Consider the following 20,447-nt stretch of genomic DNA (forward strand, 5'->3'; position numbering starts at 1 on the left):
CTGTTTCTGATAGAAACACCATTTGCTGTAGCTAGTCATATGACTGTTTTATGAAATGTATTATAGCGTCTCACCACAGCGAAGTTGTCTTTCTTTTTTCTTTTAGGGAAGTTGCAACGATGCTGACGAACGAGCAGTATTTTTCGTGAGCGGCGGAGCAACGACATTTTTTGAGACCCGGATTATAAGTTCACATACGGGCATCTCTTTCAGTTTCACAGTTCTCCCGACGCGATGACGCACGTCTCGGTGAGCTTTTCGATCGAAAAAGAAGGTTTGTTGCGTCGCGTTTAGTTGTATCGTTTGTTCATTTGCTCGATATGCACCGTTCTCTGTTTGTGACTGTGATTTAGGGAAGATATGAACCCTATTTTTTGTTTTTGTAGAGTTCTTATCCGCTGTCATGGACGGAAATACGACTTTCGTATCACAGTTCATTTGTCGCTATCCAGAAAAGTGGAAAGAAGCGACGGACATGGTACCGTACAATAAATTCTTCTGTGCATAACAGTTCATTGGAATTTCTTTTGATGTAGGACGGATATACAGCTCTTCATCTCGCTATGAGTGCTGAAATGGCTCAATTTCTGATTTCAGCTGGAGCTAATATAGAAGCTTTGAATAATGTGCGGTATTGATTTATTGGCAGAAGTTGTCTCACGGTTTGACATTAGAGAGGATTGACGCCTTTTCTTTGCGCCGTTTCAAATAATCTATCCGAAATTATAGACGTTATTATACAACATGGTTGCAACATTTCTGCAAAAGGCAGGGTAAGTAATCCCAGGTAATGGCTATTTAGTAATCCATAATGACATGCAGGATGGTGATGGAGCTATTGCATTGGCAGTTTATTACGGACATGAGGATATCGTAAGACAACTTGTTGGGATGGAATTCAGTATAAATGAAACTAATCATGTAATTTTGAGCATTGAAGAAATGTAAAAAATTTGTCATTGATATAAGAGTGTTTAGAATGGCCTTACTCCACTTCATCGGGCGTGTGAGCGTGGACGCCCGAAATTTGCTGAAATTTTAATTTTAGCTGGAGCTAATATAGAAGCCTTGGATAAGGTATTGATTTATTAATAAGCAATCGGACGATAATTTCCACGGTTTACACCAGTGGAGATACACGCCTTTTCTTCGTGCCGTTCTCTTTGGACAATTGGAGGTCATGGATGTTCTTATTCAATGTAAATGCAACATTTCTGTTAAAAACATCGTAAGTAATAATAAGTGAAGTTTACTTCATAATCTTTCATGGAATCTAGGATGGTGTTGGAGCTCTACACATTGCGAGCCTACAGGGGTTTTTGGCCATTGCGATACGACTTGTGGGAATAGGATTGAGCGTCAATGAACTTACTGAGGTTCTAAAAAGGAAATGAATTGCAAGACGTTTGTTCATTATGAGTCTTTAGAATGGCGCTACTTCACTTCATTTGGCGTGCGCGGAAGGACACGCTAAAACGGCTGAATTTCTGATATCATCTGGAGCAGATATAGAAGCTTTGAATATGGTGATAATTAATTATCCCTTAGAAAATATTATTTCACGGTTTGACGTCAGAATGGAAAAACGCCTTTACTTGCGGCTGCTGAAAATGGACATTCAGAAGTCATTGATGTTCTTATTAAACATCATTGCAACGTTTTTGCTAAAGACAACGTTAGTTATAACAGGTACCGGTTATTTAATTATTAAACAATGTTCAGGGAGGCTTTTCTTCACTTCATTGTGCGTGCCACAATGGACACGCTCAAACAGTCGATTTTCTGATTTCATCTGGAGCTGATATAGAAGCTCGCGATGAGGTATTGATTTAGTAGTGATTGCGGATAGTCTCCTCACTGTTGAACATCAGCATAGTGGCTTCACGCCTTTTCTTTTTGCCGTTTTACATGAACATTTAGAAGTGACAAATGTTCTTTTTCAACGCGGTTGCAACATTGCCGCAAAAACAACCGTAAATACTAGCATGTAACGATTGCTTGATAATTGATTAATATAGAATTTAGAGTCGTAACGGAGCCCTGGCACTTGCAAGCGAACGCGGTCGTTTGAATATTGTAAGACGCCTTGTTGAAATAGGGTGCAATATCAATGAGCCACATGAAGTATTGCAACGTGACAGATTCAGGGAATTGTCATTTATGAATGTTTAGGATGGCTATACGTCACTTCATTTTGCGTGTAAGAATGGTCACGCTCAAATCGCTAAATTTCTAGTTTCATCTGGAGCTAATACAAAAGCAATAAATAAAGTAGCCTTTTCTTTTTCCTTTTCAGTTTTATATTTTGACGTTGGAAATAGTTTGGTAGAACCCCTCTTCTTGAAGCTCACTTCAACAAGAAACGCAACGTCATTTCATCTCTTAAACAGATTTTGGGTAGTCAAATTACGGCTGAAGAAGGCATAGACGAAGAGAGTCTCTCAGAGGTGTGTTCCTAAGCTATTGCTTTTTTTTTTCAAGGGGACTAGTTTTATGGGAATTTCTGCTTGTGATCCTTACTTCTTTTTTTAGGACAACCGCTCCTCTTCGGACGAAGAAGTTGAAAACACTTCCGACGAAGCCTGCCAAGAAACTGCTGACCCGTCTGACCGTTCTCAAGAAATTTACGACGAGGCTCTAAAGCGCGGCTCTGTAACAGTCAACCGTTGTCGTGTCATCGTTGCTGGTCAAGACGGAACTGGCAAGTCATGTCTTGTAGATTCTCTTTTGAACAGAACTTTTGAGAAAAAGAAAGCGAGCACAGAAGGAGCAGCCGTAACAATGACCCACACAGCGACAAGAGGTTGGATCGCCACGGACAGCAAGGACCACTTAGATCCGCTAATTGCAGAGGGTGTCTATCGCATGAATCAGCAGCAGTTGACGTCGAAGAGCTGGCAAGAAGGCTCTTCTGAATCATCCCATTTTGTACTAAATTCAAGAGAGCCTAACGTCAAATCGAAAGACGCAGAAGCAGACAAAATAGACCTTTCTACAGCAATAAATCATCTGAAACCAGCACCAGCAGTAGAAACACATTCAGAGGATTTGAAAATGTTTGGCATTGAAGCGAAAACGCTCACGGCTGGCCAGCTACAGTTAGTCAAAACTTTTCTCACAAATAGACCAAGTGAAGAAGATCTTCGTGAGAGAATCCTGGGCGTTCGCGATATCTGGGATTTGGGTGGACAGGAAGTTTATCTCGCCACTCATTCGGCTCTCATGCCGGACAGCAAAGCGTTTTGTATGTCAATTTACATGATTGTAATGGACATCTCAAAGTCGCTGTCAGATAAAGCGCAGTCGTTTTATCGATCATCGGATGGCGAAGTAACAGACCTAACAAATGAATTAGGCTGGATTCGCACAAACGGAGACTTTCCTCTCTACTGGTTTGGCTCAATCACAGCCGCCCATGAAGAGACGCCTATGGGTGACCATTGGCTGGGTAAGGACGAAGAAGTGGCTCCTCCCCCCGTCTTTGCAATTGGCACCCACCGAGACGTCTTGGACAACAAGGAGAAGTTTCCTAATTCAGACTCAGTAAAAGAATGGCTGAGGGAGCAAGGCAAGTTGTTTGAAGAACTTTTGAGCGACAGCGACTTCAAGAAACACATCGTCAAACCGAGACCCAGGAAAGACGAAGATTTTCGCGAAATGGCTCATTTCTTCAAGAGAATATTTCTAGTAGACAATTCCGTCTCCGGTTCAGGTTCTCCGTGTAAAGGCGTTAGAGAAATTCGAGAGCGAGTCGATCGCATGACGACGACGTATTGGGAAAAAGCGAAAAAGCAGCCTCTATTTTGGGTTTACCTTGAAATCCTTCTGTTTCAGTGGAGCGAGGTCATGAAAACTGTTGTGGCTAAAGTAGACGAAATAGTGATGCTCGCTCAGCATCCGACAATCTGCAATATTTCAAGTCGCGACGAAGTCCTCGTGGCTCTGAAATATCTTGCAAGCGTCGGAGTAATTCTCTATTACCCGGAAGTAGAAGATTTGAAAGACGTCGTTTTTACCAGACCTATGTGGGTAATCAAAGCTCTGTCAGCTTTCGTGACAGCGGTAGAGCCAGGTCCATTGATGGAGCCACAGTGGGACTTTCTGAAAAAGAAAGGGGTGATGTCTAATGACTTGATGATGTATCGTCTGAAGCAAATGCGCGATGCCGACTGTAGTGATTTGGCTACTGGCCAAAAGAACACCGATGGAGAAAGAGTTGAAGCCGAAAATAGGCTTGTTGTACGACTTCTAGAACTCCTTGACGTCATCACGCCTGTTGAAGGCCAGAAGAATTTTTACGTTCCTTCAATGCTCAAAGCGCCGTTTCTGTATTCTTTTACTTATTTGGAACGTCTTACTTCTTCAAACGTTGAGTCACGTTCTTGCGGTCTTCCGGCTCCTCTCATCGTCATCCCAAAAAAGCTAAAATTTGTCCCGGAATGCCTCTTCTTTCGTCTCATAACACGCTTTCTCAAAGTGTATCCGCTGAAACCTCGGCTTTCACGTCATCAATGCATCTTCCTTGCTCAAGACAAGACGCCAGCGGAAGGTACGTTCTGGTAGCAGCGTTTTCTAGTTTAATCTTTCTAAATATTTATTAATATTAGTATTAGTGGAAGTTGAGCTGTTGTATCACAAGCGAGGCAAATGGATAGCTCTGACGATTCGTTTCGTTAATGACGAGGACCGAGAGAAGATAAGCGGACAGTTCTTGGCCTCAATCAAGAGCGAGTTGCACGAGCAAATGAAAAACGTCTGTATGCAAGGCATGAGGGGTTTTAAGTATAGCATCTGCTGTCAAACGAAGAAAGCCGCTCGTAAGAACGAGGAGTTTGGCATTGATCCAGAAGATCTTTCTGTAATTTTCGACGAGGATGGTGACTCGTCATCAGAACCACCACGGAAAATTTCCAAAGTGTATTTTAACCCATTCAATGAGCCACTCAGTAGAAGACAACAAGAGTTTGAAATTGACTGTTGGTTTGAACACAAACCCATCTGTGCTAGACTATTGTCTCAAGGTAAAGATATAGAGGTAGAGTGCGTTTCGCTTGATTGCTTTACAGTTTTTTGCAGAGGCACTTCCTAAGGCGATCGACACTCGCCTTATTCGCGTTGTTGCGTTCCTAGTCAATGCAAAATGGGATGAGTTTGCTGTTTTCTTGGAGGCTAGTGCCAGTGACATAACGCAATACAAAGAAACGTCTGTCAAGAATCTTGTTCGAGCCTTGAATGTCATAGAGACTTGGGTAGAAAGATGCGGTCCAGAAGCAACGGTGAATGCTCTTATTAAAGCTTGTGAAAATTGCGGCATTCACAGGCATAAAATTGCAGCTGCTTACGAGGAGAATTTGTGAGAACGCTTAGTTGTTGAGGTGTCCCCTTTTATGCGTTTTTTAGATTGAGTGAACGGGACGAGTACTTCGAGTCACCGAGTCAAACGAAACAACGAGACGTCGGAGAGGTTGGCCACGCTGAAACTTTATCTTTGCCTTTTTTGCATTTTAAGACTGGTCCTCCAATCGATCCAACATCTTTTGCAACCGGTACCGAGCCTCTGGCTTGGAGGAAAAGTCTTTTGCCGGCTCCCGAAGACTTAATTCTTGCTTCGTCGGTGCCGCCGCATTTGTTGCAGAATCAAAGTTCGTGTCAGGTTGTGGTCGCCTCGTCGAGACTTAAGGATGGCAAAGAGGAGAGGCAGGAAAAGGCTATAGCCTCTCCAAAGAGTCTTCCTGCCAAAGTAGACGTACTCGAAGAAACGGTCTGGAGGAACGTTGGAGAAGTCCTTGAAACCAATGAATTGGTTGGCACTTCAAAGGTTTCTGAACTGGTCTTAGAGTCAGTGGAAGTCAATCGTTTTCGCTTGAATGTTCTTGGTCAGATCCGTTCTTTTGTCTTGAAAGAGAGGCGTTCATGCACAGTAGACAGCGGAGGAGGCCAGATACACTTGAAAAGCAGTGGAGTAACTGTGACTCTTTCAGAGAATGCTGTAAGTGAGGCAACGAACTTTTCGGTGACGTCTTATTTTCCGGAAGATTACAAAGAAGCTCCAGCAATAACTTGTGTCGCCACAGTCTTGCCTCATGGATTGACCCTTAGAAACAAAGCAACAATAGAGCTTCGTCATCATATCTGCTTAGAAAAACCGTTTAGAGTTAGAATTCTTTATCACAGTGGCCTTTCAACGTGTGAAAAAGGGTATCAGTTGCTAGCCGATCTGAACCAAGGAGCAATGTCTGCCGTTGACGGTGAGACGGAATTTCGAGTGGAAAGAAATTGTATTCGCATTCTTTGTCGTGGATTTTCCGAGCACTGCATTGTACAGGAAGGTTATTTTTTTATTTCTATTCGACTTTATGCTCCTCTTTCTTTTGCTGAAGGAGATTCTCAAGGAAGCGTTGTTGCATCTCTATCGTGTCAGTGCGATGAGGTTACGAAAAAAATTGACAAAAATCAGAAAGAATTGGCCAGAGAATGCAAGGACTTTCAGAATGATTACATCAACGTTGACTCAACGGAGAGTGTAGAGTTGTCTGTTAATCCAACGAATGACAGTTCAGTCTTGTTTTCCGCTAACGGCGCCCCAAGTAGCCCCGCTATTTCTGCAATAGCCTTAAAGTCAATGATTGGTGCAGGCCACATGAACTACATAACAAGGTCCTTTTGTCTAGAGCGGACAAAAAACACTGTCGTCAGTGTTAAATTTTCCTATAACGCTATTGACAAAACTGGCTCTATCGTAGGGTCATTTCAGCTCTACCCGGTAATATGGCGACCGATGCCAAGACTGGAGAATTTGAAGTCTCTTTTAAACGGACGTTCCGGGACTGACAACGGGTCAATTCACTGCTCATCAGTAAATGCTATGGTTACTCAAACTGCTGAAAACCAGCTAGACGACGTGGTGTCTCCAGATGAACAAAGTGATGTGGCTAGACGCATTGGAAGTCGCTGGAGGCACGTTGGAGCGGCTCTTGGACCGCACCCAAAGTTTGAGTCTCATGAATTAGATAGCTTTGCCGCAGCTCATAATAGCGATCGAGATAGGGCTCTGCAAATGCTTAGTACCTGGGCAGAAAAGCATCACAGAAACGCCACAAGAAGAATGCTCATACTTGCACTGAGAAAAGAAGACCAAAACGCTTTAATATCAAACGTTTTCAAATGTAATCCCGACAGTCTTACAACGTAGCGTCCTCTTCCATTACACCCTTTTGGAGGCACAAGTATAGAGCTATGTGTTTATATTCATTTCTGTATAGTCACGTAGCTGCGTAAAAGATAGTTAATCGTGTTGGTATTTGTAACGCTGTTATATTGAGGTCTGACTTTGTCGTATTTAGTCCTAATTAATGCACTGCTAGAATCTGTCATGACGACTGTAAAATACAGAACTGTTCACCTGCCGGAAGGTCAAGTATTTTACCCCCAAGGCTTTGCATGGGGCTACAGAGGTAAATTATGCTTTTGTCCTTTACAGTTCCAGAAGACAGGAAGGAGAAAGGAAAAAAGGAGTGTTAGAAAACAACAGGTACGCGTGCTATTAGTCTAGAATAAGACGTCTATTAATTAGTATCTGTATGGCCTTCTTTAATATTCATGCCTTTGTCCCTGCATTGAAGGCTCCCTTTGTCTTTCCATTTTCTTCTAAACTGTTTTTTGTAGCAGCAGTTGAACGAATCTTCTTTTTCCTACACAAACTCAAGAGTACCTGTGTTTTCTCTTGCGGAATGAGACCCAACTCTTGCCCCATTTTACAGAGAATAAATTCGAAATCAGTTGTGAAGGTACTAGGTCACTTTTTTATCAGTATTTATTTATTTATCCTGGTCTTTTTCTCAGATTGGCTAGGTGCAGTTGTCTTTGCGCCAGAGTAAGCTATTTCACAACTAAACGCGCTCTTTTAATTAATTAATTAAGCTCTTCTATCAGGTCAGTCAGAAACTAGGCAGAGTATGGCTTCTCTTCTTTTGAAAGGTCATAATAGTAAGTTGCTCTATCGTTAGTATTTAATTTACCTATTTATTTGTTGCGGAAATTATATGATAGTGTTATTTCCGTTGGCGGACTGCAGATGGTTTGGCGTAAAATAACGTTTCAGCTAAGAATTTGCAGTCCGTTTGAATTTCAATTTGCGTCTACACATTTCAGTTTTTCAACATTCGCGTTAGTGCCGTCATCACTTTTCATTCATTGAGGCTGACCTCAAAATTCAACAATATCCTTTTTCGACGACGAAGCCTATCCTCTCCTTCCCTAACTTGTGTATGAATGTCTTAGACAACTCATTTGCTATAGAGAGTTCAGTGAAGCCGCGTTTGTTAGTGAAACAGTTAGTTAATATTTGAATATTGGCGTGTCTTTTGATTTACTAACCTTGGTCTTTTTAGCAAAGGCTAGTCAAAAGATAGTCAGAGTGTGGCTTCTCTCCTTTTACACACCTAAAAGTGATTTTCTATTTCTATCGTATTTATTTAACCCGGAAGTTATATGTGATTGACTTCTTAGGTGGGCTTTGTGACGCACATCAGCGGCTCAACGAATATGAGCCAACATATTAGACCTTTGCGTATCGGAGAACGTTCACAATTTCAGTACAGTCATTACCTTCATTGACGCTCTACAAAGATTCAACAACATCTTGTATCGACATCGGCTATCATCTCTAAGAAAAATACCTTGTGAATATATATGAATATACTTTTGTCGTAACTGCTGCTCGATTGGAAGCGTTTCCTTTAGCGCAGATACTCAGACTCGTTTACTACATCCGCGTACAATCAAATCGCCTGTCTAAAATTCAATTGGACGGCACTTGCGACGGGTACGATTGCTTGCAGTTACACTCCCACATACGGAAAGGCAGTCTCAGCAAAAGAAACGTCAATCTCTTCTAGGTTGTTCACGTCCTTCTTCTAAATTTCATTTCAGAAAATGACAAGGGTGTGCTTCCTTTCCATGTGTGCCACGTGATACGAGGTAATGAGCCTCTATTACTCCGATGCCCATTATTCAGAAAAGAATAAGAGCAGGCATTAAACCACCACCCAGCGTTATTATAAGCAGCGCAATTAACGCCTTTTTTGCTGTCGTGGTCTCGATCTCTTGTCGAGAACTTCATTCCATTTGCATTATAATGTGAGAATCCAGATGCTGCTATTGCATCTCCCGCTGTACCACTGTACCCACTAACCCTTAGCCTGTACTGGGAAGTAGAGTCCTCCACGTTGAAGCTATTGTACTTGGCATGCGCACTGTCTCCCGAGTAATCTTCGAATTCAATCCTTAATTCATTTGCTCCATTTTCCTGCAACAGCTGGTGAACAGAAGCTAAGCCGAGCCAGTAGTCACCGCTAAGATTTCCAAATCCTCGTTCATAGTCACTCCATCCGCGATTAAAGTCAACAGATCCGTCTTTTCGTCTTTGAAAGACGGTCCATCCTCCATTGTCCGTCTCCATGTCACAGTAGACAGGCATAAGGCCAATTCCGGAATAGGATATTGTGAAAGTGCCGCTTGAAAGATGAGGAGATCGGTTGTGTAGACAAGAGCAATCACAGCCTTGTGAGCTTGCAATTACTAAGAGCACAATAATATAATTGAAAATAGTAGTCAGTTGCATACTTCCTAGTTCTTCAAGTTGCTTGTGCAATATTTCTATGGGCGTGGCACCGGGAAGACCTTGAATGCCTTGGTCACCTTTCTAATGCCAACTTCTTTTAAATTCATATCTGAAGAAATGATAGAGCAGTACCTGTCCTTTATGACCACGCTGCTCAGTATGCCCTTTATCACCCTTGGGACCCGCGGTTCCTGTAAGACCGGAAGAACCTTTGTTTCCTTTATGACCTTTTCGCCAGCGTTTCCAGCCGTTCCCTTTTGAAAGCAATCAGTTCGTAGCTTTAGTAATTTGGGTATGATCTTACTGTTACCTGTTCACCAATATTTCCTCAGTCACCTTTATCACCTTTGGTCCTAGTAGTCCTCTCTCTCAAGGAGGACCCTAAAATAATAAACTTACTGGTAAATTGCTGGTCAAATGCAAAATAACTATGCGCACTTCTCGTCCAACTGGACCAGGTGGTCCAAGCGAACCAATAGTGCCAGGTAAACCTTGAGGTCCCACAGGTCCTGGCAATCCCTGAGGTCCAACGATATGCTTATGATCACACCCTGACTTAGCTAATGTCTGCGACAGAAAAGCAAATTTGTTCTTATAGGATAAATGAAAAATATAATTTTTAGCCTGTGATGACGCATTTTCTACAACGTAGCTCAGTAAACAGAAGAGCAGCTGTGTTTTCATTTTTTCGTCACTTGAAGTCGTTTGAATGAATGAATGAAGGCGCTGATCTTCTGGTCTGCTTTAGGATGAATTTTGGATACGGAAGACACGGAATGATATACGGAATGACATACCAAATTAATACGCAAGCTCCGTGTCATGAACTTTCAAAGATTGCCATAAAAGGACTTCCGTACGAAGTAGAGTTGCGCCTGCGCAAGACGCCTTTTGTTAGAACCACGGCAAAACTTCCGAACTTGCACGGCCAGGCGTTTTTGCGCCTCGTCAGCCGCGGCTATTCGAACGGTTGCGTGTTTCCGACAGTGTTTCAACCCTGAGATCATCGGATGACGAAAATACGCTCTGACTTCTCCTGCATTCGAAACCAAGAATGCCAAATCGACGTGTTCACGGTTAGGAAGTCGAAGTAGAAGGACTCTAGCGACTGAAATTGGGTTGTTTCGCTTAGAAACTGCGAGATTGAGTGGAAGAATCTAGCCATCATCGCCTTGAAATATTCGGACGCTTTTCCAGGCTTCAGAAATCGTGCAAAAATACTTTGTCTGTCTGAATGGGTAAAAATGTGACTCGATCTCAAACAAGAACCCAGATTTATTTTTTGTTTAATAAATTATTTAATTAATTCATGCTGTTTTCTAGATCTTTTGATGGCTTGGACGATGGCGTTTCCTTCGACAGACGATAAGAAGCCTATTTGATATTGAGAGTTTTATCAAGCTATACCACGTAATATTATACTGGTATTTAAACTGTTTGAGACTCACGTCTTTTTTTCTTAGAAAGTGCTTCTATGCTCTACTAACACGCCAGTCAGGAACTCGCCAGAGTTGCACACAGTCATGAAGCTGCGGCGGAGTTACTTTATAACTAGTATTTATTTGTCCATTCATTCCGGAAGTTATGTCATCTTTTGTCCAGGTTTTCTAACCGCAACTGATTTTATTTCAGTGTACGTTTGTTCACATTTAAACTCACACAAACAGGCAAGCACAGCGACAGAAACGTTAGTCTCTTCCATGAGATTCATGCTTTTTTTCTAAATTTCATTTCAGAGAATGCCAAGGATGAATATCGTTTCCATGTGTACCACTGAATGCGATTTGACCCGCTGCCACTCAGATACAAACCATTCAGGAAGGTGCGATTACAGCTGTTAAACCACCAACCACCTTTAAGCTGACCAGCACAGTGACTACTCCACTGATCATTGTCTTGATCTTCTGTTGAAAACTTCATTCCATTCGCGTTTCTAAGTGAATGTCCAGACGCTGCGATTGCATCACCTGCAGTGCCACTGTACCCACTAACGCTTAGCGTGTACTTGGAATTGGAGTTTCCTACATTGAAGCTACTATACTTGGCGTACGCACTGTTCCCTGAGTAATCTTTCAAATCAATTCTTAATTCATTTGCTCCGTTTAGCTGCAAGAGCTGGTGAAGAAAAGTTAAGCCAAGCCAATAATCGCCTTCGACATCGCCAAATCCTCTTTCGTAGTCATTCCATTCACGATTAAAATCAACTGATCCATCTTTTCGTCTTTGAAAGACCGTCCATCCCCCGCCGTCGGTCTCCATGTCACAGTAGACAGGAACTAGGCCAATTTCCGGGAAAGCAATTCTAAAATTTCCACTTGAAAGATGAGGAAACCGTTTAAGTAGGCAAGAGCAGTCGCAAGCAGTGATTCTCACGATATCTATGCTCACTTTATGAGAAATAGATTACAGTGTATCGAAGCATACTTAGCAGATCTTGGATTTGGTTTTGCAATAACTCGATTGTGTCGTTTGACATTACCCCAGGAAGACCTTGAATGCCTCGTTCACCTTTCTGATATAAAACGAGTTCTCAAAATCATTCTTTTAACTAATAGGACAGCACCTGTCCTTTGTGACCATGCTGCCCAATGTGTCCTTTAACACCCTTGGGCCCGATGGGTCCTGTGACGCCAGAAAAACCTCGATTTCCCTTATCACCTTTTGAACCAGCCTTTCCAATCTTTCCCTTTTTGAAATAATATTTCTGTCATGCGGTTGTTTTTCCTCATTGTACTGCTACCTGTACACCGGTGTTCCCTCTGTCTCCTTTATCACCTTTAAATCCTTTTGGCCCCAACAGCCCTCTCTCTCCAGTAGGACCCTATGGCCAATTGAGGTATCAATAGCTTGTTCACTTGTTACTACGTACCGCTCTTCCAACTGGACCAGGCGGTCCACGTGAACCGATAGTGCCAGGTAAACCTTGTGGTCCTACAGGGCCTGGCAATCCCTGAGGTCCAGCAATGTGTTTATGATCGCAAGCAGTTGACAATGTCTGCGCCGGAACAAGATAGGTTTCTTAGGCCAGAAAAGGACATTGTTTATGTTTGCCTGAGAAGACGCGTTTGTTACAACGTAGCCAAGTAGGAAGAAGAGCAGTGGCGTTCTCATTGTTTTCATGTGTTTTGAATGAAAGTCTTCTTCTGCCTGTGCGCTTTTATAGATATATTTTAGGTACGGAAGACACGGAATGATGTCAGGTCCGTGTTATTTACATTTCAAGATTTCCATAAATGGACTTGTCCACGTGCGGGGGTGAGTTGCGCCTGCGCAAGACTCGTTTTCGGCATATCACCATTTTCTCCTAAGAAAACGCCTGCGACCAGACGCTTTTCGTCTCGTCAGCCACAAAATTTCTGTACTTCTGCGTCTTTATGGCTGCATTCTACCCGCTCGTCGCCTCGAAACGTCGTCGAATCGCAAAAACACGCTTTAGTTCTTCCCTACTTCACCTAGTTTCGAAACTAGGAGCACTTTGGTCACGTAATCAACTCGATTGAGGTAGAAAAATTGAACGCAAAGCACGCAAGTGACAGTAACGGAGTCCGTTCGCTCAGGAAACCAAGACGGAGAATTTCGCAAAAATCACCTAGAAATATTCGAACGTTTTTGAAGAAGCCGTGCCCTTGTACGTCCTGGATCTAAATCGGTAAGAATTCCAAAGAACCTTATTAGTTAATTAATTATTTAATCCATTTTTCAATATCTTTAGTTTTCTTGATGAATTTGGAGAGAGCGTCTTCATTCAACAGAAACCGTCTTTCTCTTCTTATCGAAGGGAAGTCACTTATTCAGTATTTATCCTACATGTCATGGGTCTTCTTCAGGTTTGGCTATCTGCAGATGATTCGACGTCAGATTCTGCTCGTTCTGTGAAATTCATTTTCGTCTCGGTTCTAAAATTTCCATCAGCGCGTGTCAGTGTTTCAGTGAGTGAGAGCCAGTGCGTGTTTTCTTATGTATACACATTTACCATTGTTTTAGTACCGTCATCAAGGATCACTACAATTCGTTATTCTATTCCAACGAAGGCAATCGTCTCTTGCCTGAATTCAATTGTAATCATATCTCGAAGCAGCTGGATCTTCCAATATCTCTGCTGTAAGGTAAATATCACGTGATTTATCTCTGTACTACTCTTCGAGATCTGCTAACAGTCATTTCCCGATCTGGCTTATTACAACTCCCATTTCTTTAGATGATAATGAACATGGAATTAGAAGTGTAGGTAAGAGATTTTCTAATTGTAATTTTACTTTATAATTAACGTTGAAATTTTAGTTGCAATCACGACACCACAAACTCGTCGCGAAATGACTTCACTTCTCCGAGAGGCAGCGCGTGATTGCTCCGAACTGAAGTCCTGCCGTTTCCATGACGACGGGTAATAATTGCCGAAAGTTTTGTCATTGAGCTCCGTTACCACGACAGCAGATGGGCACGGCGTTGTCTTCAATCAAAGCCAAGTATTTTGGAACTGCCCTTCACGGCGATATCAAAGTATGTGACAGGCGTGTCTCTTCCGCAATCTATAAACCTTTCTGCTCTTCTAACAGGTTCTGATTTATTCCCCGGGCCAGCTGAAGAGATTGCAGTGTCATCAAGTCGTTGTGTGGTAAGTGGATTTATTGCTTTGTATTCGAATAGCTAAGGGTGTCTTTTAGGATTGGGGTCCTAAGCATGACCCCGTCATCAAAAACTGCTCCACCGGGGTCCTGGGCAAGACCCCGTCATCAAAAACTGCCCGGCAGGGGTCCTGGGCATGACCCCGTCAAAACTGCCTGTGCATGGAAACGCGAGGGAGAACTCTGTGCTTTTTTTATCATTTTATTTAATAAATCAACTGTCCCTCCCCTTCTATCTTTGAGCAGTTTTTGATGACGGGGTCTTGCTCAGGACCCCGGTTGTGAGCCTTTTATTTATGACGGGGTCATGCCCAGGACCCCAGCTCCTAAAAGACGAACGTCAATAACAAGGATAAGTGCTTTGTAATAATGCTACCTGGTCATCCTTGAGCAGCAGAATGGTGAATGCGGTGCCATCGTGCGCGTCTACAGCATCACCCAGACGCAAGGACCTCAAACGGTGAGGTTTACGCGTCACAAGATTATCATCATCACAAGTAGGTACGACTAACTAACTAACTAACAGCGCCATCTAAGTGCAAAAAATAAAAATTGAAAAAATTCCACTACATGCGGTATAAACTTGATATCATGATCTTCCTTCATGGGTTTCCACACTGCAAAAAAAGCAACTGACTCGTCAATTTATACTCTTCTTACCTCTACTAGACTACCCTCAAGCAGCAAAGCATGACTAAATTACTTTCAGAGTCAACTGACCTAACGAAAAACCTACAGAAGAGAAACCATAACACAAAACCAAATAGCCTCAAAATCTCTTCACCTACGGTATTTCATTCAACCTAGACTACCTAAAAAAAATCAGGTGGCGGCTGCTGCTAGCTAAAGCACTATGAGAAGGAGCTAAACGCCTACTAAAAATCCGCCCTACCCTACTAGCAGCCGCCACCTAAACTCTCTAAGGAGCGGACCTGTGCAGACTAACCGTAGTGATAAAGCACGTGATGGATGGTCCTTTTGCTCTCCTACTACTCTGCAACATGCTCTGCAACATACACACGTGGGCTTTCATGCGCTGCCATGACAACCGCCCTCACTCACGAACCCAAACCTACTCTCAATTACTGCTTTTACACAATCGGAAAGCAGACCCAATAGTTAAACTGACGGAAATTTTCCATGCACGCGAGCGTGGGCAGCGCCATGTCAGGCAATCGAACCTATGTGAACGCCTACTCTGCAAGGACCCCCAGTTTAAAACCTGGTCACTCGTTGTCTTCATCAAGAAAGCTCTCGTTGTATTGCTCTAAAGGGTGACATTAGTTAGCAAGTCACGTAGAAGCGTGGCTTACGTACAGTACACTGTACCTATATGTCTGACTGAAGCGTGACGTCACGCGCAATATTTTCATTTCCTTTCTTGCGCCACGTGAAATCAGAGGCATCTAGAAAACAGACAAATGAACAAATTTGAGGTAAAGTGGGTGAATGCCATGCAGGATTGCTCACCGGCGAGCGGATGGGCAACGAAAAATGAGAGTTGGGGGCGTGGGGCGTGTTCTCTCAACTCCTGCGAGACCAAGAATAAAGGTGAATTGCGGATTTACGGTAATGATATCAGTGATCCTACAAAAATTGCCGCCAACAGTGTTCAGCGTTTCAATGACCGGCGGCACGTGCACGCGAAAAATTATATGACATCGTTTTCGACCGAGAAAAATCGTCACACGCTTCTCCGGATCACCTAATAATACGTGTTATTAGTAGAATTAATTAATTAATAGCAGTCATTTATTGGCTTACTTGACGTCATCAAGAGCTAGTGTGACCATTCGGAGAAAGGCACTTTGACGTAAGACTACGGGCTGTGGTGCCAATCGGTCGATTCGGTTTTTTTGTACTAAACTGTACTAATTAAAAAAAGAAGTGAATTAATACCCTCTTACATATGACGTCGAAAGCGTTGGAGAAAACAATGAACGGTGAGTCGTCCACGTTACAGTTCAGCTGAAGTTGACCACTTTCGCAAACCTAAAATAAAAATTCAATTTAATTAATTATTGACGCGTCGCTCTAATATCGAATTTGGGACTCAGGTGAAACTTAGGAATCTTACTTCATGGATCAGAAGAGCCATGCGAGATAATGAAGATCTGCTACGATATTTTCTGATCAGATCGAGGCCCCTTTCGAGGGTACGGTATCGCAAATCGCGTTCGGGCCACGCGAAGCGAAACTAAAAAGCCACCGACTACTATTTCCACCTAAGAAAACTGATAGTGCCTCCGAGGAAGAGATGGGTTAACACGTACGAATTGGCGTCTCAAGTCTCAACCGTTTTCCGACGCAGCATGTCCACGTCATCGCCTGTTTTTCACTAACAATACCCGTGCACACGGGCTGGCGAGCTCTCAACGATGGGGAGTTCAGCGTCAATGAGCGACACACAAACGCGCACTTTCATGCATCAGCCGTGAGTCGCGCGCGCGTTTATGCATCAGCCGTGAGCCGCGCACGCGAGTGGAGCGACGAGACGCGCGCGCGTTCATGCATCAGTCGTGGGCCGCGCACGCGAGTGGAGTGGTCTCGCGCGCGCGTTCATTCATCAGCCGTGAGCCGCGCACGCGAGTGGAGCGACAAGACGCGCGCGCTGTGGACGGGTAGGGCCCTACGCTGCCTCCATCACTCGGAGATAAAGAGAAAAAATACCATGCAACTGCCAGGCACTAGTGACTACAAAAACGCGCACAGGAATTTCCACTTCGCTTCTTCGTCAAATGTCGTCTTCTTTCAGTTAATTAATTCACCTGAAATATCATGTCAGTGAAAAATAATGATAATCAAAACGCTTATCTTTCCAAAATTGAAACGTAGCATCCAGCTTCATTTGAGGTCTTTTCAGAATCGTACGCTAAAAAAGAAAGAGATATAAATTAATAAAAAATAGATAAACACGGCAATTAAAATTAAAGATATCAACCTGCAAATAAATAAAAACCTAAAATCTAAACCTGTAAAAAATAAAAACCTGTAGAAAAAATAAAAGCCTGTAGAAAAAATAAAAGCCTGTGGAAAAAAATCTAAACCTGTGAAAAAATAAAAACCTGCGGAAAAAATAAAAACCTGCGGAAAAAATAAAAACCTGCGGAAAAAAAACCTACTATCTACCCTGAAAAAGAAAAGCATGCACGTGATAAAGAACCTAGATTACCATATAAATCCATTGACCTAAAATATGCCTATATACTAATCAACCTAGATTACCTGAAAATCCATCGAAAAATGGTCTAAAGCACGTGGCGGCTGCTAGCTAAGCACGTGAAGGGATAGGAGCTACAAAGCCTACTACACGAAACGCCCTACCCTACTAGCAGCCACCAACTAAAACCTTAGTGCATAGGGAGAGGACCCATGCAAACTAACGTAGTAATGCAAACGAAGCACGTGAGGGAGGAAGTGCCATTACTGCATTATACCGATTTGTTGTCCCACTACACTTTCTGCAACGTACACAATTGGGCTTCATGCACTGCAACGACCACCAGCCCTCACTCGCGGACCCCAACCCGCCCTCGATTAGACTTTCGGAAATCGGACCTAATGGTTAGACTGACGGAAATTTTCTATGCCCGCGAGCGTGGGCAGTGGCCACCGCAGGCATTCAGCACCGTGTACGTCACAGGGAGCCCCGCCCCCTAAGTGCACGCCTACACCAGTGGGGCCCCAATGGGTGACCTGTTCGCTGCGCTGACACGAGGCGTTCTTCCTTCTTTCTTCTTCTCTCATTCGTCGCGAAACTAAAGAAAACGAGTAAGTGAATGAAATGAAACGAAGTGCGGGTGCACGCGATGAGGGATCGCCTAAATGCGAGTGGATTACGCGCGTCGTCACGTCCGTGTGACTTGTCGCGTCGCCGCGAGAAGTCGCTGTCGAGTAGAAACAGCCACGCGCGGATTGCATCGACGATCTACGCCGTTTCGCGAGCAAAAACGGACACGGCAACGTGCTGCGCGGACGCAGGCCAGTTGAACGATATTCAGCGCGCTTACCAATTGGCGACTGTAAAATCCGAGCCGCATGAGAATTCCGGCTGCACGTCCCTCCTTCGACGAATCGTAGCAGCGAAACTACGTCGCGATGAGCCTTGTTTGCAGGGAAGAGCAACGAGGCGATTCCTCTATCCTCACCCGGATACTGACACCTCTACGACGAATGAGAAGAGCGCGTGTTCTCACGTGAAAGTGGAGGAGATTAAATGGAGCTCTTATCACGTGTTTGATTACAATAAACTCGCTTTTTTCTCTTTCGCGGGCAAAAACGATCGTATCTACAGAGTCTCTATAAACCGAATTTTCTGAATATGCACTTCCCGGAAAAGAAGTGATAACATGTACGGGACGGCCGGACGGGACTCGGTTCGTAGTCCTCACGTGATAGACTTTCATGGCTCTTACCGAACGGTAGAAGCGTTTCTTCGTCTACGCAACTGACGCAGCCAGTTAAACGCATGCGAGAGATTGCGTTTAGCTGGTTTCCAGAAAATCGGGGCTCCATTGGGGAAAAACCGACGTTTGGAAGCATAACTTGTTTCCATTCGCACCAACGTAAATCAAGTGAGTACAAACGAAGACTGCAAGTTAGTGTGACTAGTTCGAGCGAGGAAGAATCCCTTTGGAAGGTTCGTACGAGCAGTTATCGACCTTCGGCCCTTCGCTGTCTTCGTTGCTAAGGAAGCCACTCACTTAGCTTACCCGGCAGAGCATCGTACGACTTCGACGATACCTGTAGTGACGCTCAAGCATCGATTCGAGCGTAGTAATCCATAGAATAGAAGAGAAAATTCGAATCGAAGCTTCGCCACTTACGTCCATCATGCATGTGTAGGCTAGTTAATTAATAAATTAATTCGTATATTTGTGCTGGTTTCTAATTCGCCAGTGCACCACGTAATATTATATTATTGGTATTTACCCTGATGATTCGCGTCTATAGATCTAAGCAAGTGCTTTTAGGCACTGCTGAAATGCCAGTCTGAACTCGTCAGAGTTGGACACCGTCATGAAGTTACGTTTTTATTAGGTTTTATTTATTTATTTATTTATTTATCCGAAATGGTTATGTCATCTTTTCTCAGGTTGGCTAGCTGCAGTTGATTTTACGTCAGCGTACGTTTATTCACATCTAAACTCACACGGACAGGCAAGCACAGTGACAGAAGCGTTCGTCTCTTTCATGAGATTCATGCTTGACTTCTAAATTTCATTTCAGAAAATGACAAGGAAGACTTTTCTTTCCATGTGTACCAAATGATATAACTCCAGTCAGCACCACTCCTATACAAACCGTTCAGGAAGGTGCTACGACAGGCGTTGAACCACCAACCACCTCTAGTAGAGGCAGCACAGTGCCATTTGTCGGAGTTATCATTGTCTTGATCTTTTGTTGAAAACATCATTCCATTCGCTTCTCCACTTCCTGGTCGTTTCATTGAATCACCTGCTGTACCACTGTACCCACTAACGCTTAGCCTGTACTTGGAAGTAGAATCGCCCACAATAAAGCTGCTGTATTTGGCGTATGCACTATTTCCCGAGTAATCTTTCAAATCGATTCTTGATTCGTTTGCCTCGTTTAGCCGCAGGAGCTGGTGAAGAGAAGCTAAGCCAATCCAATAGTCACCATCAATATTGCCAAATCCTCTTTCGTAGTCATTCCATCCACGATTAAAATCAACTGATCCATCCTTTCGTCTTTGAAAGACTGTCCATCCTCCGCCGTCGGTCTCCATGTCGTCACAGTACACGAGAATTATACGCTGGGAATTATATATATGTAAGTTGATTAATAGCTAATACCTGAGTTATAGTATATACCTTCCTGTCAAGTCATTCAATCTCTACCCAGCCTTTGGTCTAAAGTGAAAGAATCTTGTTCTCCATTCCGGCCAGACAACGACTAGAGAGGAGAGTTAGAATATAGCAGGTACGAAGCTTTGAGTAACGTCTTTTACCTACACCGTGTGTAGCACCTCCCATTCCACTGATTTCACGGTGTCTCTATAATGAAGGCCCCGTTTTCCTTTCTTCTTTCTTCCAAACCGTTTTTGTAGAAGCGGATAAACGGGTCGTTTTTCTCTTATACGATACGGAATAGTCTATGTTTCCTCTTTTAGAACTCATGAGAGTTATTATGAGATCCACCTCCATCAGCTTGATTCAATCGACTCGCTCGAAAATGCG

The 20,447-nt window shown here is 43.3% G+C and overlaps 4 protein-coding genes and 2 long non-coding RNA genes across 8 annotated transcripts; 2 read left to right on the top strand and 4 right to left on the bottom strand.

Annotated features, from left to right (window-relative positions):
• Positions 1–218: 218 nt before the first annotated feature.
• LOC136199815 (uncharacterized) lies at positions 219–7,394 on the top strand. Of its 3 annotated transcripts, none has more exons than XM_065990121.1 (19): positions 219–274; positions 387–478; positions 537–626; positions 675–773; positions 823–921; positions 979–1,077; positions 1,130–1,228; positions 1,278–1,376; positions 1,428–1,526; positions 1,577–1,675; positions 1,723–1,821; positions 1,872–1,973; positions 2,026–2,124; positions 2,173–2,271; positions 2,322–2,447; positions 2,533–4,549; positions 4,608–5,021; positions 5,077–5,353; positions 5,401–7,394. In XM_065990121.1, exons 1-19 carry the CDS (start codon positions 235–237, stop codon positions 7,190–7,192), a joined length of 5,940 nt encoding a protein of 1,979 aa, XP_065846193.1. In that variant the 5' UTR covers positions 219–234; the 3' UTR covers positions 7,193–7,394. The 3 variants fall into 3 exon arrangements, with proteins under 3 accessions (XP_065846193.1, XP_065846195.1, XP_065846196.1); XM_065990123.1 differs by having other exon boundaries at positions 4,614–5,021; XM_065990124.1 differs by lacking the exons at positions 219–274; positions 387–478; positions 537–626; ... (5 more) ...; positions 1,428–1,526; positions 1,577–1,675 and having other exon boundaries at positions 1,726–1,821; positions 1,877–1,973.
• Positions 7,395–8,840: 1,446 nt separating this feature from the next.
• On the bottom strand, positions 8,841–10,466 carry LOC136197696 (ryncolin-1-like). The gene is made up of 5 exons (XM_065987548.1): positions 10,451–10,466; positions 9,755–9,876; positions 9,625–9,703; positions 9,194–9,579; positions 8,841–8,915 (listed from the first exon to the last, which is right to left on the bottom strand). The coding sequence occupies exons 1-5, from the start codon at positions 10,464–10,466 to the stop codon at positions 8,841–8,843; spliced, it is 678 nt and encodes a 225-aa protein (XP_065843620.1).
• Positions 10,467–10,555: 89 nt separating this feature from the next.
• LOC136199859 (uncharacterized) lies at positions 10,556–11,269 on the top strand. The gene is made up of 5 exons (XR_010673213.1): positions 10,556–10,698; positions 10,755–10,860; positions 10,946–11,032; positions 11,086–11,176; positions 11,225–11,269. It is a non-coding gene; the product is annotated as an uncharacterized lncRNA (long non-coding RNA).
• Positions 11,270–11,329: 60 nt separating this feature from the next.
• Positions 11,330–12,733, bottom strand: LOC136197790 (ficolin-2-like). The gene is made up of 5 exons (XM_065987652.1): positions 12,674–12,733; positions 12,363–12,443; positions 12,186–12,308; positions 12,047–12,134; positions 11,330–12,000 (listed from the first exon to the last, which is right to left on the bottom strand). Exons 1-5 carry the CDS (start codon positions 12,731–12,733, stop codon positions 11,330–11,332), a joined length of 1,023 nt encoding a protein of 340 aa, XP_065843724.1.
• A 2,985-nt stretch (positions 12,734–15,718) lies between these two features.
• Positions 15,719–16,684, bottom strand: LOC136199855 (uncharacterized). The gene is made up of 6 exons (XR_010673209.1): positions 16,521–16,684; positions 16,325–16,472; positions 16,155–16,239; positions 16,012–16,108; positions 15,839–15,952; positions 15,719–15,778 (listed from the first exon to the last, which is right to left on the bottom strand). It is a non-coding gene; the product is annotated as an uncharacterized lncRNA (long non-coding RNA).
• Positions 16,685–19,332: 2,648 nt separating this feature from the next.
• On the bottom strand, positions 19,333–20,017 carry LOC136197873 (fibrinogen C domain-containing protein 1-like; the record flags this gene model as incomplete). The annotated part of the gene is made up of 1 exon (XM_065987765.1): positions 19,333–20,017. A coding segment is annotated over one exon (570 nt), but the record flags the coding sequence as incomplete, so codon positions are not given.
• Between the last annotated feature and the right edge of the window lie 430 nt (positions 20,018–20,447).

The sequence above is a fragment of the Oscarella lobularis genome, chromosome 1 (assembly GCF_947507565.1).
Source record: "Oscarella lobularis chromosome 1, ooOscLobu1.1, whole genome shotgun sequence".
Classification (NCBI taxonomy): domain Eukaryota; kingdom Metazoa; phylum Porifera; class Homoscleromorpha; order Homosclerophorida; family Oscarellidae; genus Oscarella; species Oscarella lobularis.

Coding starts and splice junctions, on each gene's coding strand:
- LOC136199815 (XM_065990121.1), top strand. CDS start 235: ATGACGCACGTCTCGGTGAGCTTTTCGATCGAAAAAGAAG. Junction 774..822: donor ACATTTCTGCAAAAGGCAGG/GTAAGTAATCCC, acceptor AATGACATGCAG/GATGGTGATGGAGCTATTGC. Junction 4,550..4,607: donor AGACAAGACGCCAGCGGAAG/GTACGTTCTGGT, acceptor TATTAATATTAG/TATTAGTGGAAGTTGAGCTG.
- LOC136197696 (XM_065987548.1), bottom strand. Junction 9,704..9,754: donor AGCGTGGTCATAAAGGACAG/GTACTGCTCTAT, acceptor AGTTGGCATTAG/AAAGGTGACCAAGGCATTCA. Junction 9,580..9,624: donor GCAACTTGAAGAACTAGGAA/GTATGCAACTGA, acceptor TTGTGCTCTTAG/TAATTGCAAGCTCACAAGGC.
- LOC136197790 (XM_065987652.1), bottom strand. CDS start 12,733: ATGAGAACGCCACTGCTCTTCTTCCTACTTGGCTACGTTGTAACAAAC. Junction 12,309..12,362: donor GAGGGAACACCGGTGTACAG/GTAGCAGTACAA, acceptor TATTTCAAAAAG/GGAAAGATTGGAAAGGCTGG. Junction 12,135..12,185: donor AGCATGGTCACAAAGGACAG/GTGCTGTCCTAT, acceptor GTTTTATATCAG/AAAGGTGAACGAGGCATTCA.